The sequence below is a fragment of the Thermobia domestica genome, unplaced genomic scaffold (assembly GCF_964235325.1).
Source record: "Thermobia domestica unplaced genomic scaffold, izTheDome1.hap1.1 HAP1_SCAFFOLD_264, whole genome shotgun sequence".
In the NCBI taxonomy this organism is placed as follows: domain Eukaryota; kingdom Metazoa; phylum Arthropoda; class Insecta; order Zygentoma; family Lepismatidae; genus Thermobia; species Thermobia domestica.
The window spans coordinates 210,088-224,339 of NW_027655980.1; the positions used below are offsets into that span (position 1 = coordinate 210,088).

Here is a 14,252-nt window from a genome sequence, read left to right on the forward strand (position 1 = left end):
AGTGGGAGGAAACGGGAGAACCCTAAGAAAATCCACGCACCGTGTTTGTCCACCACAAAGTTCACTTGGCGGGGGCTGGGATCGAACCCGGGACCCTCAAATTAGCTGGAATGAATAGTACTTACAAAAGAAACAGCATGGGGAAAGTTAGCTTTTCATAATTTGTGCGACCAAACAGTGTCGCGCAAAGAATGACTGTTGACAAAATATAAATTTCCTTTCTCGAGGTGAAAAATTTCCCTCTTGCTAAATATTATTTCTTTTTAAGTTTCTTAAACTTCAGTCACCAAACATTGAATGTTGTGTTTTGACTTAAAATGAAACTTCCTTGCAATACTGAGTCTTTAAAGGTAGTTCCAGTTTTTCTCTGTTTTCCAACAAAAGGGAAATTGAATATACTTAATTCTTCAACCTCCTATGCAAATACCAACTTCGATTTGTTCTTATCTATCTCTGCTAATTAATAAGTATTATTGGTAAAAAGCAAACACCACCCTTGCTGATCGCCGACTCCAATTACACTCCCGGGTTCGGTGCCCTGTGAGGACACTCGGTCGAAAAAGTGTTTTTTTTTTCAGTACAGCTGTACGTAGTGAGGTTTTCTTCATTTATACCAAGCAAATGGCGCAATGGTACCTAACATAATTGCCCCAGGCTGCTTTCTTCCTTCCCTACTTCCCCAGGTAGTGTAATCGTCAGTGGATGTTATCCCTTATACGTGATGGGCTAACATGGCCATCGATGTCAAAAGCCCAGAAATCTAATTCCTATTCCTAATCCCAGTTAAACTTTCTTGGACATTTCTTTCCCCAATTCTCGTACTGCTGATTCATATGCTTCTGCTTTTTTGCGAAGTGTTACGATCTTCCTGTTCGATCTCGATTCGTAATACACTGAAATTGGATAACGTGCAATAAACTGTAACTGTGGTTGTTGGTTAAATGACTCTTCTTTGCTTCTTTCTTTCTTTCTTTATTCATTCATTCATTCATTCATTCATATGAGGAACTACGTATTCTTCTGTTCTCTTTGAAATGAACTGAATGAAATTTTAAATAGTTTAACTTTATTGATTTCTTGTTCGAATCTACAAGTATTTAAGTGTCCCTTACTTCATGAAAATCATTAAATTTATGTTATGTATAATTTTAATAGTTAATAATCAAATTTAATGAATATTAAATTTAATATAGAGGGTGTTTCAAAACAACAACGACAACGTTTGGGAGGTGGTTCCTGACACCAAGGTAAGACAAAAAGTAGAGAGCAACCTGGGTGTACAAATGCTTCCTTTCGGAGTTATAGGCTGCCGAAAACATGATAAAATGGAACTTTAAAGGTGCATAGCTCCAAAACTATGAGACTTACCGTAGTCGGGTCAAGACTTCACTTAGGACCTAGTATGTGTCCGATCCAAATATCCAATGTTTCAAAATCCTAAGGTACTCACGCAACAATTTTTAGAGAGGGAGTTTGGCTACAGGAATATAATTTGAAGTATTTACTACCTCTATAAAAATTGTCGCAGAAGTATCGCAGGATTCTGAAACATTGGATATTTGGATACCGCATATATTGCTTTCTAAGTAAAGTCTTGACCCGACTACGGTAGGTCCCATAAGTTTGGAGCTTTGAACCTGTAAAGTTCGTTTATATATTTGGTCTAGGAATTAATTCGTGCAGTTGGTACGCACACATTGAAGCTGTAGTACAAACACAAAATACAAAAATACCTTAAGAAAAATATTGTCCATCGCTAGCCACCACTTTCGCCCATCTGTCAGGCAATGTACGGATTCCGTGGCGAAAGAAGTCCTCATCCTTGGAAGCGATCCAGTCAGAGACCCATGTTTCGATATCTTCTGAAGAAGTAAACCGCTGTCCAATCAAATCGTTGTTCATGCAATCGAACAAGTAGTAGTCCGAAGGAGCAACGTCTGGTGAATACGGCGGGTGGGGTAAAACTTCCCATCCGACATTTTCTAAATAGGTTTTGACCGGTTTTGCGACATGTGGGCGAGCGTTATCATGTTGAACAATAAGTTTATCATATCTGTTCTCCCGTTCTGGTCGTGTTCTGGCCAGAGCTTGCTTCAAACGCATTAATTGTCGTCGATAACGTTCTCCATTCATAGTTTCACCCGGTTGCAGCAGCTCATAGTACACCACACCTTTCATATCCCACCATATGCACAGCATAACCTTTGCACAGTGAATATCTCGTTTTGGTTGTGATGGACCTGGTTCACCTGGTTTCACCCAGGCCTTTTTTTCGTTTAGGGTTCTCGTAATGGATCCACTTCTCATCACCCGTAATAATTCGATGCAGAAACCCCTTTCTGCTCTGTCGTTGAAGCAGCAATTCGCAAATGGTTTTTCGTCTTTCAACGTCTCTGTCTTTCAATTCATGTGGAACCCAATGTGACATCTTTTGAATCATTCCCATGGCTTTCAAGCGTTTGGAGACTGTTGTTTGATCAACGCCTAATGCTGCTGCAAGTTGTTCCTGCGTTTGACACGAATCCTGCTCGAGCAATGCTGTCAATTCTTCGTCTTGAAATTTTTTTGGCTGTCCAGCTCGCTCTTGGTCTGCCAAGCCGAAATCACCACTTCTAAACCGTGCAAACCACTTCTGACACGTTCGCTCAGCTAGAGCATGATCACCATACACTTCCACCAAAATACGATGACTTTCAGTCGCACTTTTCTGCATGTTAAAGTAATGCAGCAGGACACCCCGCAAAAACACTTTATCAGGCACAAATTGCGCCATGTTCACTTAACTACAAACTGGTGTTGTTGACGCTTTAATCCACTGCCTATACTACGAACGGTACGCGATGACAGGGGTTTGCAACACATGTGTGGATACACGGAACTGTGGGACGCTCCGTTCGTTGCGCCATTTCTTGTCCACCCGCACGAATTAATTCCTAGACCAAATATATATATAATATCGGCATCCTATAATTCCGAAAGAATGCATTTGTGCACCCACGTTGGTCTATACTTTTTGTCTTATCTTGGTTTCAGGAATCACCTCCCAAACTTTGTCGGCGTTGTTTTGAAACACCCTGTATATAAAATAAAAATGCATTTTGAAAATGCAAGGAACATTTAACAAGTTCTGAAGAAGAAATCATTAACATTTCAGTTCATTTCAACACAAAAATAAGTTACGCCATAAGTCAGGGGGCCTAAGTAACAAAAATGGTGTAGGTACCCAACGCCGGTTAAAAAAAAGAAATCTAGCAACAATTTTGTTTCAGTGACTTGTTTACGTTGAATTGTCAAGGAAGATAGTATACAAATCCTACAGTAGTAAGTCCGTGCTGATTGGATGTTCATCATTTGTAAGTTTTGTGTTCCGTATTATATAATGGTAGTACGCCATTTTGTACCCCCTGTCATTACTACGTATTACTTTTACTGGGCACGTGTATCCATCCACGTTACGGAAACGTGTGGTTATTATTATTTTTTTAAAATCTAATTGGTATTAATTTATGTTGTAATTGCAAAATGTTATTTCTACTTCATAAATAATGTGTTTTACTTTCTGTGTAATTGCAGATACGTCATACGAGAAAGCATGTAGTAGCAGTCGGCGTGGCAGCGCACCAGCGACCCCCGTCCTTGGCTCAAGAGGCCTTGAATTAACGCCTTCACGTATAGTGGTAAGTTTCCGCTCTGCATCTCTAGGCTCACTCAATCAGCATATCTTCTCGTTTACAGTATTTTATTTCTATAGGCGGATGGATTATTTGCACATGTTTCATTTCATAGGAAGAGGAGAATATTAGTTATCATTTTTATAATATTAACGAATTTACAAAACCGGCTTGTTGCTAATTAATTTTATTTTTCATATTCAAAATGGCTCAACATGAAGTACAATAGCCTTTTCTGTTCAAAATGGCGCAACGTAAAATACAACGGCATTTTTGTGTTCAAAATGGCGCAACGTAAAATACAACGGCATTTTTGTGTTCAAAATGGCCCAACGTAAAGTACAATAGCATTTTTGTATTCAAAATGGCTCAACGTAAAGTACAACAGCATTTTCCTATTCAAAATGGCTCAACGTAAAGTACAACAGCATTATTCTATTCAAAATGGCTCAACGTAAAGTACAACAGCATTTTTCTATTCAAAATGGCTCAACGTAAAATACAACAGCATTTTTCTATTCAAAATGGCTCAACGTAAAGTACAACAGCATTATTCTATTCAAAATGGCTCAACGTAAAGTACAACAACATTTTTCTATTCAAAATGGCTCAACGTAAAGTACAACAGCATTTTCCTATTCAAAATGGCTCAACGTAAAGTACAACAGCATTTTTCTATTCAAAATGGCTCAACGTAAAGTACAACAGCATTTTTCTATTCAAAATGGCTCAACGTAAACTACAACAGCATTTTCCTATTCAAAAGCATTTTTTATGAACTGTTCTACTACTTCTCATGTTCTGTTTGCTTAAATTGCCGGCCTAGACGAAAGAACAAAATAGAAAAAGATAAATAATTTTAAACGTATGATCTGTCAGGAAAGTAAATGTACACCTATTTTTCGAGTCTGGCATTCCTGCGCTCCATCCGTGGAGAGTATGAGAATTAAATCAATCAAAAGTTTACTGAGGGGCAAAAAGAAAAGCTTAATCTGAATAAGACATTGCAGAGGGGCACAAGCTGTGAATACGAATAGTGCATTGTGTAAATAAAGGACGACACCGAAAGAGAAAGCCAGAAACAGCTGTTAAACTTACAAAAAAAGAGTAAAAATTGTCGAAGTGGGAACATAAAACACAAATACAACAAATACGCCGACAACTAAACGGTCACCATGCCATGATCTTGGTGTAGTGGTTAAGGTGCTGGCTTACAAATGCAAAGGACGCAAGTTCGAATCCTCGGCAAGGACAATTTTAAAAATTTTTGTTAATAATACATACAACTCATGAGAGATGGTAAAAGAGGTCGTATTTAGTTTTTCGTAGCAATTATTATTGGTAATGTTTAGTACTGATAATACTTTTTGTCTTTGCGTATTGCTTTTGTTCTTGTCTTCATTTCGAAAGAGAAGAATATCCGAACAAATGCCACCAAAATTCCTCATATTTTGAATGTAAACGTCATTTGCAATTAGTAAAGAATAAAAATTGAACGTTCCGAAGTAGCTGCAAAAAGTAAAAGGAAAAACATGGAAGTCGACCTTACTCATGGTTACTAAAAATACAATTTCTACATGCCTTACACCTCCCGACCACGTTTCTACGTTAGCAAGTAAGAGGCTTGTGTTTAGGTTAGGCTCGTCAATACGTTTTGCAAAGGGGCCCGGTTTAGCTCTGACGCACCACAGGTGCGAGAAGGGAGAAAAATACTTTTTCTCTCTCCCTCTGTGTGTCTATTTATCTATCTATTTGTATATATATAACTCTATTTGTGAATGCCATAACCACCCTAATTTTCAGCGGATTGAGACGAAACTTGGCACAAACATTAATTGTTGAAATATCTTGATGAGTTCGTTAACCAGAATAATCAGATGAAAATGTTCAAAATGGCGGCCCTTCAAACTCTTAAAAAGTTCCAAGGGAACCAAATTTCGCCCATAAATAGGTATTCAGAAAGTTTGAATAAATTTTCCTCTTTTACTGAAATATTTGTGTGCAGAAACTTATTGAAATATTGGACCCGATTAATCGCCTAAAGAAGGTTCACGCCCTTTCGCTACGGTCAGTTTTTTTTTTTTTTTTTTTTTTTTTTGCAGGACGGGGTTATCTTCCTATTGGAACAAGATGATTTTTACTGATGATATGAAATTACACATTGAAAGTGAAGTAACTTGTGTAACGTGTTATTTGAAAGAATAATATAATAAATGTGCATTCCTCTAACACAGAGAACTCATGTATTTCGAGTTCGGGAGCCTGAATGGCGAGGAGTGTTATTTGATTTGCTTTTTAGTAACACATTGCATTGCAAATAAAGGTAGGCAACATTAGTGGTAAGTAAAACAATAATAATAATAATAATAATAATAATAATAATAATAATAATAATAATAATAATAATAATAATAATAATAATAATAATAGGTGTTGTTTGTGGCAAGGCAATATCTTCCTCAGTTCTTCTTTAAACGTAATGATTGTAACGCCATATCTCCCTTACAAACAAAATATTAGCAATTTATATCGAGAGAACGGGAAACTGTAGAGCGATGGGACCAACGTTGGACAGTATGCACTCATAGTACTCAGAAAAGTAAGCGATTTCAATGCAAAATGAACGAAGAGTCATTGTCATGGGTACTCATGGGGCCACGGCAGAGCCCTCTTTAGGCAAAATGTCGATAGCTTATATCGAGAAAACAGGAGGTGATACTGGGATGGGACCAACGTTGGACACCGTGGACCCTTAAGGCGCATCGAAGAAATTAGGGAGGCGGGCGCCAGCCAGCCTTACTTATTTCCACATAATAATATAAAATTATATTGTCGAAATACACACACGAGTTAGCTACTAATATTTCATATTATTATTATTATTATTATTATTATTATTATTATTATTATTATTATTATTATTATTATTATTATTATTATTATTATTATTATTAGTATTATTATTATTATTATTATTATTATCGACAGCGTCTTTTCATTACGTGAGAATGTTAGACATGAAACCAAAGAGAAAATACATCCTGTAGCGAAAAGAAACAATACTTTCTCTCAAATGGATAAAATATCAAGCCGAGATTGATTCGAACTCGCATGGACGGCGCGAAAAGCCAGTGCTTTGTCCACTATTTTTTTAACTGACTCACCGAACGCGTTTCAGTAACTTACTTATTGCTAATTTTACTTGCTTCACTCGTTTAACTTGCTTTTTCTAATAACTTATAACGACAGGGACACAAACACAGAAACGTCGAGAACAGTTAAAAATGATAGATGCTCTCCCGCCGAGAATCGAACCCGAGACTCCTTACACCCAAGGCTCACGTGCTAGCCTCTAGACCAGCGGCGATGGCAACGCTCAGTTCCTGTGTCGTTAGGGATTACGACCACTGTATTGCCAGCTATCACTTCTGTGGGTTGTATACTATGATCACATGTTTCTTCTTTGCTGGAAGAGTAAAACCTACATTATATGTAATACATGAGGTATTTAGACCTACATGCTCTTCATATAATGTAATAAAAGGGTCATGGTGTCGGATTTTAATACATGACGTATTGCAGTATACAACATGTTTTGCATTACTTGTTTGTTTGTAGACAGCTACTAGCTTAGTGTTCTGAAAGGTTGTGTATAAACTAGGGATAGCCCGTTCTGGAATTATTAGTTTTCGGACTCCCGAAAGTAAAGCCGGACAAATTCCGGAATTCGGAAAATTCCAATTTTGTAATAATTTCGGAATTCGGAAAAATCCGGAATTTAGAAATTTCTGATTTCGTTAACATTCCGGAACTCGGAAAATGCGGATTTTTTCGAAAGTCGGAGTTTTTCTCAATTCCGGAATTTTCTAAATTCAGGATTCTTTCCGAGTTCCGAAATTCTTCTGAATTCCGGAGTATAACTGAGTTCCATAATTTTGCGAAATCCGGAAAGTGAAAGTTCCGCTTCCGAAAAATGAATTTATTTTGGTTAATATGAATCGTGGCGGAAATAAGTCTTTGACCAGGTAATGGCGACTGCTTTGAAAGAAATGGGGAGTATGAGAATTCAATCTGTCATATTTGTAGTTTCGTGTGGAGAAAGAACGAACTTGTGAACCAGTGGTTTAAGAAAAACTCAAGTTATTAATATAAACTTTGCCGACTTCATAAAAGAAATACGAAAGACATTTTGAATCGAAAAATATAACATACAAGTTTGCAAGCGGAGACAAAGAAACCTAACGTAACCAGACTAAAGACGGATCGTTTACCGCGTAGCGATCGCGGTTCAGTAGTCAAGGTGCTTCTGCGAATGCACGTTGCAATTTTTTTTTCTTATTTTAGAATTTTTGATGGCGATTGATCAGCGATAACATACGTTTTATTATATTCAGATATTTGAATACTCGGATGTTTCAATACTTGAACTATCAAATCTTCAGGAATAATAATAGTAATAATAATTATTATTATTATCTCGTAGAAGATTAAAAGCTAGAAGCTAAATTATCGCTCAGGTCATACCATTACAAGGAGAAACGTGACATTTGGAAAGAATATTTCGGTTTGGTTTAATGTTGCTCACGAGAAGAGGAGTTTCTCATCTCGTTTCTAAAACAAATAAAATAACATGAGAATTAACATTTTACATTCGAGACAGGTCAGGGCTAAATCAAAATTTTCGTCTCTCTTTGGAGATGAGAATCGAGACGAGACGAAAAGTATCGTAAACATTTCCCGTCTTGTCTCGATTCTCGAAATAGTGTATGTCCATTCTTTAAGTAACAATTGCTCTGTAGACTGAATCTCATAGGCTATTTCGTTACATTGTATTTCAGAGCTCATTGAATTATGCTCTGTGTAGGTATTTTTGTAGCAAAGCTTTTATATTTACCTCTGCATATTCTAAAAATTAGTTTATTATATGCCTTACTGTCGCGTGATATTCAGTTATACTTATTACAGTTATTTTCCTCAAAACATACTTTCTACATGAAACTTCAATAAAAGGTTCTAGTTTAAAATGTTGGTAGTTGCAGAGGTGTGTCTTGAAGGTACGGAACCCTTTCCCCGAAATCTCTACTTTTAAGTAAGTTTTGCCAAATTTCAGGGCAACTTTAAAACTATTATTATTATTATTATTATTATTATTATTATTATTATTATTATTATTATTATTATTATTATTATTATTATTATTATTATTATTATTATATCAACTCCATGTATAATCTTTAAAAGATATACGGTTTGTATCTGAATAGTAAAAGCTAATTGACTGTCGATCTCGGTCGTCTGGAAGTCTTCAGGAGGCAAGGGCATCGGTCACGTTCTGGGTTTGAGTTCCGAAGGGGCAAGTATTCGGGCTCGAGCAAAAAATTGTTAAAAGTTATAGGCTTCATCCAAACATATTCAAAACAGCTGGGACCGGGTTTGGGCTTCTCAACGGCTCGAGCGGCTCGGCTTACAGCTCATTCAATATCGAACCGAATCGAGAAGTGAGCCGAGCCAACAGCTCACCACACCGAGCCGATTTGAGCCATCGGCTTAGTTGAGCTGAGTCGAAACGTGCTGATGAACTAGTTTCAACTTAGCTGGCTCGAACCGGTTGACATGAGCCGAGTAGGTGACCCATCCCAACCGAGAAAGCTCGAGCCATCGGCTCAATTGAGCTGAGTCGATGGCTTGTTCCAACTAAGCCGGCTCGGGTCATCGGCTCATCCCAACCGAGCCGACTCGAGCTGTTCGCTCAGTTGATACGAGCCGAGCCGGTTGATATCACTACCCGAGTTGGTCTTCTGCTTGGGCTCAAGAATTCGACCGTGCAGATCTCAGCCTTGATTTTAAGAACTACAGTATATACTTATATTGGTGATTACGACATTTGAGGCTGTCTCGTAATAATAATAATAATAATAATAATAAACTCTTGTCTTCTCGTTATCTAGACGAGACGAGATACACTAAAATTGCCCCACGAGATGCACTAAAATTACGAGATGAGACGCACCTCTGTCGTGAGCAACACTAAAAGTATTCCACATTACTGCTTACATTTCTCATGGCTTTTGCTTTCCAGTCTGATCAGGCCAATATTTCAAAACGAGTTAAAACGAGCTGAACGAGCGAGCGAGCCATTATCAAACTCAACTCAACTCGAAACTAGACCTCGAAAACAGCGACTTGGCTCGGAACTCAATTCAAGAAAATTACCTTTGACTCGACTCAAATTGTACTCGAGTTGAATTGAATTTTGGCTCGACTTGTGCTCATCCCTATTCGTGTTTGTATTTTATGTTTCCACTTCAACAATGTCTACTCTTTTTTCTCCTTTTACCTGCTGTTTCTGGATTTCTCTTTCGGTGTCGTCCTTTATTTACACCGTGCAATATTCTTATTCCCAGCTTGTGACCCGCTTCAATGTCTTATTCAGTTTAGGCTTTTCTTCTTACATTGACTTCACATGTGATTGATTTAATTCTCACTTTCCGCGCACGACCGATGAAAATGTTTTATTATTATTATTATTATTATTATTATTATTATTATTATTATTATTATTATTATTATTATTATTATTATTATTATTATTATTATTATACTATTGAACTTGCACGGCGAAATTACTGTATAATACGATATCATTTCTGTAATTTTACTCCATTGTATGTTATTTAGTTTATTAATGGGCACTAAATTGTCTCCAGATCAACGAATAAATTAACTACGGCATGCACTTTGGTGGAAATATCATTGCAATAAGATTATTGGTTCGTTCCAAACATGTTCATGTAATGATATTTCCACCAAAGTGCATGCCGTAGTTAATTTATTCGTTGATCTGGAGACAATTTAGTGCCCATTAATAAATTAACTAACATACAATGGAATAAAATTACTGAAATGATATCGTATTATACAGTAATTTCGCCGTGCAAGTTCAATAGTATAATAATAATAATAATAATAATAATAATAATAATAATAATAATAATAATAATAATAATAATAATAATAATAAAACATTTTCATCGGTCGTGCGCGGAAAGTGAGAATTAAATCAATCACATGTCAAGTCAATATAAGGAGAAAAGCCTAAACTGAATAAGACATTGAAGCGGGTCACAAGCTGAGAATAAGAATAGTGCATGGTGTTAATAAAGGACGACACCGACAGAGAAATCCAGAAACAATAGGTAAACGAAGAAAAAAAAGAGTAGAAATTGTTGAAGTGGAAACAAAATACAAATACGAATAGGGATGAGCAGGAGTCGAGCCAAAATTCGACTCGACTCGAGTTCAATCCGAGTCGAGTCAAAGGTATTTTTCTTGTAGTACTTAAAATTATACTGTAGTTCTTAAAATTAAGGCTGAGACCTGCACGGTCGAATTCTTGAGCCCAAGCAGAAGACCAACTCGGGTAGTGATATCAACCGGCTCGGCTCGTATCAACTGAGCGAAGTTGTTGTATTACTATGCATCTGCTTCCGCCCCTGTCAAATCTGGTCGATCTCGTTGACGCGACATATTTGCTTTTTTATACCCCTTTCTTCGTTTACTGAACAAAACAGTAACTATTCTGAAATATACTACTGCGCATGCCTCGTAGATAAATATTTCTGATGCCAATAGTTTCCGTTTTGTCCAAGGAATGTTCTTTTTCTTATTCCCAGCATGGCCCTTTTATTACATTTTATGAAGAGCATGTAGGTCTAAATACCTCATGTATTACATATAATGTAGGTTTTACTCTTCCAGCAGAGAAGAAACATGTGATCATAGTATACAACCCACAGAAGTGATAGCTGGCAAGACAGTGGTCGTAATCCCTAACGACACAGGGAAAGAGTGGTGCCCTTCCCGCTGGTCTAGTCGCTAGCACGTGCGCCTTTGGTGTATGGAGTTCCGGGTTCGATTCCCGGCGGGAGAGCATTTATGATTTTTAACTGTTCTCGATGTTTCTGTGTTCGTGTCCCTGTCGTTATAAGTTATTAGAAAAAGCAAGTTACACAAGTGAAGCAAGTAAAATTAGCAATAAGTAAGTTACTGAAACACGTTCAGTGAGTCAGTTAAAAAAAAAGTGGACAAAGCACTGGCTTTTCGCGCCGTCCGTGCGAGTTCGAATTAATCTCGGCTTGATTTTTTATCCATTTGAAAGGAAATATTGCTTCTTTACGCTACAGGTAGTCCACTCTTTTCGTATTTTTCGCTGTCGTTCACAGTTAAAGTAACTGACTATTATTCTTTCTACGAATGATGGATCTTCTCTTTGGCTTCATGTCAAACACGCACACGTAATGAAAAGACGCTGTCGATAATAATAATAATAATAATAATAATATGAAATATTAGTAGCTAACTCGTGTGTGTGTTTCGACAATATAATTTTATATTATTATGTGGAAATAAGTAAGGCTGGCTGGCGCCCCCCCCCTATTTTTTTCGATGCTCTTTATGGGTCCACGGTGTCCAAAGTTGGTCCCATCCCAGTATCACCTCTCGATATAAGTTATTGACACTTTGCCTAAAGAGGGCTCTGCCGTGGCCCCATGAGTACCCATGACAATGACTCTTCGTTCCTTTTGCATTGAAATCGCTTACTTTTCTGAGTACTATGAGTGCATACTGTCCAACGTTGCTCCCATCGCTCTACAGTTTCTCGTTCTCTCGATATAAATTGCTAATATTTTGTTTGTAAGGGAGATATGGCGTTACAATCATTACGTTTGAAGAAGAATTGATTAAGATATTACCTTGCCATAAACAACACCTATTATTATTATTATTATTATTATTATTATTATTATTATTATTATTATTATTATTATTATTACCATTATTATTATTATTATTATTATTATCATTATTATTATTATCATTATTATTATTATTATTATTATTATTATTATTATTATTATTATTATTATTATTATTATTATTATTATTGTTGTTGTTGTTGTTGTTGTTTTACTTACCACTAATGTTGCCTACCTTTATTTGCAATGCAATGTGTTACTAAAAAGCAAATCAAATAACACTCCTCGGCATTCAGGCTCCCGAACTCGAAATACATGAGTTCTCTGTGTTAGAGGAATGCACATTTATTATATTATTCTTTCAAATAACACGTTACACAAGTTACTTCACTTTCAATGTGTAATTTCATATCATCAGTAAAAATCATCTTGTTCCGATAGGAAAATAACCCCCTCCTGCAAAAAAAAAAAAAAAAAAAAAAAAACTGACCGTAGCGAAAGGGCGTGAACCTTCTTTAGGCGATTAATCGGGTCCAATATTTCAATAAGTTTCTGCACACAAATATTTCAGTAAAAGAGGAAAATTTATTCAAACTTTCTGAATACCTATTTATGGGCGAAATTTGGTTCCCTTGGAACTTTTTAAGAGTTTGAAGGGCCGCCATTTTGAACATTTTCATCTGATTATTCTGGTTAACGAACTCATCAAGATATTTCAACAATTAATGTTTGTGCCAAGTTTCGTCTCAATCCGCTGAAAATTAGGGTGGTTATGGCATTCACAAATAGAGTTATATATATACACAAATAGATAGATAAGTAGACACACAGAGGGAGAGAGAAAATGTGTCTTTCTCCCTTCTCGCACCTGTGGTGCGTCAGAGCTAAACCGGGCCCCTTTGCAAAACGTATTGACCAACCTAACCTAAACACAAACCTCTTACTTGCTAACGTAGAAACGTGGTCGGGAGATGTAAGGCATGTAGAAATTGTATTTTTAATAACCATGAGTATGGTCCACTTCCATGTTTTTCTTTTTACTTATTGCAGCTACATCGGAACGTTCAATTTTTATTCTTCACTAATTGCAAATGGCGCTTACATTCAAAATATGAGGAATTTTCATGGCATTTGTTCGGATATTCTTCTCTTTGAAAATGAAAAAAAGAATAAAAGCAATACGCAAAGACAAAAAGTATTATCAGTACTAAACATTACCAATAATAATTGCTACGAAAAACTAAATACGACCTCTTTTACCATCTCTCATGAGTTGTATGTATTATTAACAAAAATGTTTAAAATGTCCTCGCTTAAGATTCGAACTTGCGTCCTTTGCATTTGTAAGCCAGCATTTTAACCACTACACCAAGATCATGGCATGGTGATCGTTTAGTTGTCGGCGTATTTGTTGTAATTGTGTTTTATGTTCCCACTTCGACAATTTTTACTATTTTTTTGTAAGTTTAACAGCTGTTTCTGGCTTTCTCTTTCGGTGTCGTCCTTTATTTACACAATGCACTATTCGTATTCACAGCTTGTGCCCCTCTGCAATGTCTTATTCAGATTAAGCTCTTCTTTTTGCCCCTCAGTAAACTTTTGATTGATTTAATTCTCATACTCTCCACGGATGGAGCGCAGGAATGCCAGACTCGAAAAATAGGTGTACATTTACTTTCCTGACAGATCATACAAAAAACACTTACTTGCATAATATAATACTTTTGTGACTAGTTGGGTAGGCTTTTTGCCTTTTGGTACTGCTGGGTTAGATTTTTCCGGCAGGAGAGAATGCTTTTTATTACATATGAGCTGATCCCCTGCT

The 14,252-nt window shown here is 36.6% G+C and overlaps 1 protein-coding gene across 1 annotated transcript in view; it reads left to right on the forward strand.

Annotated features, from left to right (window-relative positions):
* The window catches only part of LOC145676648 (ras GTPase-activating protein raskol-like), a gene marked incomplete at its 3' end in the record, with an annotated part of 247,635 nt that overhangs the window by 195,918 nt on the left and 37,465 nt on the right, over positions 1-14,252 (forward strand). Inside the window, 1 exon segment of the mRNA XM_081747489.1 lies at positions 3,574-3,677. Coding sequence (XP_081603615.1) covers positions 3,574-3,677 — 104 coding nt within the window.